At 43.0% G+C, this 6,737-nt stretch overlaps 1 protein-coding gene across 1 annotated transcript; it reads left to right on the top strand.

Annotated features, from left to right (window-relative positions):
• Nucleotides 1-1,572: 1,572 nt before the first annotated feature.
• Nucleotides 1,573-5,194, top strand: T265_10368 (hypothetical protein; the record flags this gene model as incomplete). The annotated part of the gene is made up of 2 exons (XM_009176723.1): nt 1,573-1,642; nt 4,965-5,194. 2 exons carry the CDS (start codon nt 1,573-1,575, stop codon nt 5,192-5,194), a joined length of 300 nt encoding a protein of 99 aa, XP_009174987.1.
• Between the last annotated feature and the right edge of the window lie 1,543 nt (nt 5,195-6,737).

Genomic DNA, 6,737 nt, shown 5'->3' with positions numbered 1-6,737 from the left:
ATGATCATGTGGTGCGCGAGATGGGAAATGAAAACCAGTGTGTTTTGGAGCATCAACGGCGAATCCATGTCAGACCACTGTGGAAGATGATTTCACGTATGACTAGGTTTTGGTGTCCAACAGAGTTGCCATTTCGACCCCGTCAGGTCAACCATTTAAAGAGGCATCCGAAATGTCATTTCAGCTAACACGAGTGATAAAAATCAAAGATCATGCACGGCTCCTTCAGTCATACCCCGTCCAAAGGGCCATCTCGTGCAAGTCATCAAAACTCTTAGCTTTCTGTACCGTAAATTGAACAATTCCACCAGAGCTAAAGTCAAAGCCATGCTCATGACTACGAACGCATCAGGCCCCCTCTGTATCTAGCAAATATTCTTGATAAGTTAAACAGTTATGGAGGAGTAAGTTGTTTTTAAATATTTCTGGGGTAACGCGGTCGGGAAGAAAATATAATTTACAAACAGCTTCATTGAAACAGACTGCATTCCAACCTTTTGAAACGGGCCAGGACATTGTGCGTGGTCCTCAGTATGTCGCTTGATGCAACGCAAACCTGTATTACAACCTGTATTACAAATAACAAGCTATTTTACAAGGGGCTTGGACTCCGAAGAACCAAGCATACTTCCCTTAGCAGAGCGCGACACAACAACCCAAAAATTGTAGAAAATTATCTGTTAGTGACATTCAGGTTTGATTCGTTTTTCAAAAACATAGAGTATGCAATCAAGTGTTTTTAATTGGACTCTGGAGGAGGCGAGATGGCCCAACTGGTTGGAGTCCGACCTCTGCCTCTCGACTTCCCCTGTCTAGGCTTGGGCAACCGGGTAGTATCCCAGCCCTCGTGCAACCTGAGGGTGGCACGGCGGTTAGGCACCGAAAGGGTGCTAAAGCTGAACGATTTTTCGGACTTAGGATGGTTAACCTACAGATGGTTAGTCCATTTTGCTTAAAAACGTCATGGTTACAGAGATACAAGTTCAACGACAGGTTAAGGTGAAGGAGTCTTACAGACATACAAGTGCTTGTGGAAGGATGTAAACACCAATCCTGATTTCGAACCAGTATATATTTTCGCCTCGGATAGAGCACGATTGGAGAGGAAGCATATGCTGCTGCATACTAACTACACCAGACTTTAGAAACCCAAGGGTGTTTGATGGTGTAAGATGTGCAGCGAGAAACTTATTATTTGTCACTCGGAAAGGTGGGCTAAACAGTACCCACTGAAGTGATTAGCCAGTAAAAAAAAGTCAAAACTATATTGAGGTTGGTACAAAAATCAGGGTTCGATAGCTTCATAGGAATTAGGCTTCAAATAAACCTTCAGTGGTCGAGAATGATTTTTCTTAGGAGGGAAGCTACTGGGCTATAAATCCAATGTAAATGCAGCAGAACATCGCTTTTGTGAGTCTCCAGAAAGAGGTAAACCGAACCATTTCTCCACAAATCCTGCTAGATGAAAATGATTGTGCTAAATAAAGTCACTGATCCAACTACACTAAGTTGCAAATTATTTTGGTGCTAACAGGAGGTTATAACAAACTTCCGCTTTACGGTAATAAGCAAATGAGCGCATTCGCCTATCACAGACAATTCGGTGTTGAAGCACAACATAAGGCTGACGGGAACTCCGTGAGTACGTCAAGCTGATGCACTCCAAAGAGAGCAAAACCTGTAAAGGGCTGCTGGAAGTTTTCAACAACCGTATTGAGTAGTCTGGTCCGTCGGGAATATCACTGAATATTTTAGCACTGAGACGTCGGAACATACACTAGGACGTGGGTCAATTGCAGTGCTCAGTAATGCAAAGATCAAATCAACGATACGTACTTATACGAAGCATCTAAGCATTCCGAGTGACCTGCCGAACATACTAAGCTACCTCGATGGATTTTTCAGTGACACGCTGGGCCTTCATTGAACTTCGCAGACTAAACTTCCCAGACCCGAAGAATTAGGATTGGTTGTGACTATGGAGCCAAAAACGATTCAGTACACTCGATATCATGATTCCGATGAACACCAAACGAATTGCTGCGTACTCACTAAAGGCGCTCCCACCCTCCGCAAATCGGAACGACTCGATAGAAATTCTCACGCGGTTTTGACAATCTGAAAGTGTGGAGTCCGTGCTAAATTTACGTTTGGTTAGCCCTGGCGACCACAATGCTTGTGTATAGTACTAGCTGCTGGAATCGCATTGCCATCTACGTAGAAGAGTAACAGTTAGCTAAAACTGTGGGTCACAGAACACCAAAGATGCACACTTTCTGTCCAAAAAACACATATCATCATCAACAACTGAAAAATAAAACGAGTGTCCTCGTGTCGTAAACAATAACCACATTGAAAAATGTTTGGGCCAACCGATTCAAAAACTGCTTTTCGGTTCGTAACAAACAAACGTTCGCTGGTCGAAATACACCTCAGTCGATTTCCACCGTGTGGTTATGGTCGATGAGAAATATCAGTAAGCGGTGTATCCCGCTCAGTTCAGCCTTGCTTAGTTAACTTTGGCTGCATTCTCGATTGACTCAAAACACATGTTTGTGGATGACAAAACTCTCCCAGAGTTACAGCGACCAAAACATGAACGATCTTCAGTAGGCGCGTGCGATTTTCTCACCACAACCAATCAAAGGTCGCGGCGAATATTAACCTGATGATAACAGTTGTCAGCTGACTTGTGATTCTCTTGCTTTCTTGATACATTTGATTTGTTTCTTACGAACCTGTTTCTTGTGGTTGAAACCCAGAGCAATCGAACTCGTATTCGTCTATCACCAATGGACCATGGTGAACTTGCTTGCAGTTTTCTAACAACCAGATTTTTAACCAAGATATTAGTTTACCAGAAAATATGTCAAGTGACAACTAACTTTGAGTTGCCGAAATTCAAACGCATTGGAAATTCAGTTGCACCGTCAGGCCAGTTTCTTTTAACGTATAGGCAAACGTGTATCTTCCAGACATGTTAAGGAACCCGTATATGTTTCAGTTTGATTTAGTTTTGTTATCGATCAAGTCCTTGAGAGGCAGACGCTCATGAACAAGTATTATATAATTAGTACATAAAGGTAGGACTGAGGGGAAACGTTAACCTGTTCCATACAATTTATCACCCTGAATTCGCACCAGAATTTGAGGTCTATCCACACGCATCAACAGTAGTCGGAATAAAGGGCCACTAGTAAAGGTACTAAATGAACGAATGCCATGTATAGTGATAATAAACCGTAATAACCATAATCATTCAGCCAGCCTAGCTGTCATGCCACTCGGAAGAAGCACAAGGGTCTAGGTAATTCTACCTCGCACAACCTCAGTCGGGATACTGAGGATGAATTAGAAATACGGATCCTCCGGTCAGTAAGCTCACGCCTTGGCCACCGAGCTATCTCGGGCTGCCTGGATACTGCTGAAATCAGAAGTATAGTTCAGATAAGTGGACCCATTCAGGGAAGCGGAAGGAGTGGCGCTTTTTGGACACCTGCTTCAAAGTGGAAAATATAAGTAAAGCACTTTTGTCTATGGTCAGACGAGGTTTGAACCTCATTCCAACCGACTAACTTGAGAAGCACCATACCGGGTGTCAAGCTGATGTCATTGTAACTTCTGACTCTTGTCACTCAGATGATCGTTGCAGTTACTGCATTCGAAACAGCTTTCAACTCTGTTGGTAAACAGGTGGCTTCATCAGTAACGTTGAAGAACGCAGAGTACAAATTACTGAGGGCCGAGCCTCGCCGCTACGAAGGAACGACATCTCAGGTCGGATTAAAGTCACCGACGGACACTCGATGTCTCTCTGTCAATACGGTTCCCTTAAAAATAAACAAGAATAGAAAGACAGTTCTTTAGGGTTTTCAGCCCAGTTTCAAAGCAAAATCTTAGTGAAGATATTGCCGTTCTGTGACATTCGCAGATGGTTCCATTAGCGGTTTCCTTCTGCTAACAGCATGATTGAATGCGTTTAAATAAGGCTGAGAAATAGATTAACGGCTTCGCGCTGCCCTATTTCCACGTTGGGATACGTGCTGAAGTCACGGGATGTCCCATCCACAACTGAAATTATGTCAAAACAACTTACGACTGTCAATCTGTTTTGTAACCCTCTGCAACCACTACAACCACATTCCCCCCCCCCCACACACACACACTATGCGACATGTTATCAAGCCAAAACATGAACATCACAGAGGGATGAAGAAAAGTCACGTGGCTGGGGCAGAAATCAGTGCACTCCGTTTGTGTGTGTGTGTGTGTGTTAGTTAAGAGCAACCGTCGACCAGATTCAGCAGACATGTTTATGGAAAAACAGTCACAGTGATAATTTATTTATTTAAAACACGGCTATGAATGGCTGCTTACATAGGGATGGGAGATTTAGGGATGTAGACATCCTGGGGATTTCGCAAAGCTCCAGTGAATGAAGTGCAAACTCAAAGATTTATGGTGTGCAGCAGTAACTAATCTTGTTTCACTGCCTTCCCATTTTCAGCACAAATGAATGCCGAAGCAATATAACCGTAATTTAAAGGGCTCTGTTGGTAGTTAATGTAAAGGGAAATTCCAAAGAACCGTTGAAATACAAAAAAACGTGTGCCCGTGAATACAAATCAGAAAGATGTAGAGTCACCAATCCTCCCGTCAGTTAAACAAGATAGGAATGTTGCTCTTAACTGCGAACCTTATTCTCGTGCCACTTATTCAGCTTCGTCAGGAAAAACAACACTGCATAAGTTGCGAGATAATCATTTTTAATTTTCCTTGTCAGTCGTGAACAACAACACCAACAACCAGCGAACAGAAAGGTAGGTAGTAAAGTCACTTCGTGGGTTGATCCGAGTTCCTGATCAATTCCTTCTGTGAGCACACAGCCAATATCTGGGATAGCCCGAACAAATGCCACTAGGTTCGGTTTTGAAATGCGCAAAAATAAGGAGCATACAATCCAGGGGTCACAGATAACCAAGCCGAGATAGCTCATTGGTTAAGGCGCGAACATATCCACTGGAAGGTCAGCGGTTCGAACCCGACCTCGGCATCTCGACTGCTGCTATCTAGTCCTGGCCAGCGTGACAAATTCCCAGTATCCACACTTGCTTCGAATGGAACGGCAGCTGGGCACCACAGTCGTGCTAGTGTTGCGCTTACTGACCAACTGACTCGAATAGCCCGTTTGTAACACATGTTGAACAGTCGATAACCTTTAGAATGAACGCATTGTCCCTGAATGTATCTGGCTGATTGTCAGCAATCTTTCTGGAAGTTTGTTGGCAGTACAAGTTTATGGAATTTTTAACCGAGATTTTCCTTCATAATTGAGGCTATTCTATGCTAAAAAGCCAAGCGGCACTGTACGGCTGTTTGATTCCTTAGTGGGAATCATCAGCGGTGAGCATCAGACGAAAATTCAGAGTCTCGAACCTGCGACTTCCCTGTAAGTAGTCTGAACACTTAATCGTTCGGGTACGGACGAATATCAGCATTAATCAGCATTGTGATTGACTTGCACTTAGACAGGATATAGCGCCATTCATTCTTTAACTACAGAACCCAAATCACATGGTCACAGGTGATAACCTACTCTTGGAGTGACTACTTCTCAGATGGATGTTTCACTTATCGTTTGAAATTACTCCTCCTCTAAACCACTAAAAGACTGATCGTAGTGTGAAGTGATTCGGCTCTAGAGAATGCTCTTAAGGATGCAAGTGAACCAGACACATTTTCAAGCATTTAAGTGAAGTTTAAAATGATGCGTTCTTTTGTTCCATTCCGATTCAGAGAGAAAGCGCGAATTCCGTCACAATTAGTGGATGGAGTTATGCTCACGAACTAAGACGGGTAGGCTTCAAAAATGAATGCTACCGGTTCAGTTACAAAATTTTCCCGAAAACGTGATAGCGAAACTTTGAGTTCGACGAAAAAAGAAAGGAAACAGAATGGTGCCAGTGCTTCTCCGTGGGTGCAGCATGGGCACCTGAAGTTCATTGGATTACAAACATTGCAAATGAGGCATTATACTGTGAGACTTATTATCAACAGCCTCATCCGTTTATTTTACTCTTTGTTTCCATGTAACGCACGGTCGAATGATCCATTGTACTTATTCTGGTTAGCCGACATCAAACGAAAAACCATTGGACACGAATTTTATTCTTACTGTAGCTCCTAATTTCAGGTGTACTGGGATCCGAGCTACAGTTTTCTGACAAGACCACCGAGTAGATAATCATCGGTTAATGTCGGACCCATTCCAGGTCTCACACCTGAACGGGTGACGAAGTTCATATTTGAGTGCTTTGTTTGGTTTTCTCAGACCCAAAGCCTTTTAGTTTGGTTACAGTACAAGTGCACTGCTTACCGAAAGAAATCGAAATTGGGAGTCGGCTTTCACAATCTACTGGTTATAACTTAACACAGTAGAGTGAAACCCAACTTTTGCCAGTTCCTTGTCGTAAGATATATTTCTCAACTTTTTTGAACATGATCTAAAAATCCAGCGTCCAAAACAAAATGTGATCGAGCGACTTTGCAATAACGAAAATTTGAATAGGATTACCGTTTAATTTTTCGGTGTCGTCCGAACATTAAAACGAGGACTCTACATGAGTAACAGTCCTCGGCAAACTCTGGTAGCCCAACTCCATTGAATTTGGCCTACAGTATCCCAGATGTGGTTTAGACAGACAGCTGACGCTTTCAGTAAATCTGAAACACTTGGC

The sequence above is a fragment of the Opisthorchis viverrini genome (assembly GCF_000715545.1).
Source record: "Opisthorchis viverrini unplaced genomic scaffold opera_v5_377, whole genome shotgun sequence".
NCBI lineage: Eukaryota > Metazoa > Platyhelminthes > Trematoda > Opisthorchiida > Opisthorchiidae > Opisthorchis > Opisthorchis viverrini.
Note: the sequence above shows the minus strand (reverse complement) of the source record. Positions and strands in the feature narration are given on the sequence as shown.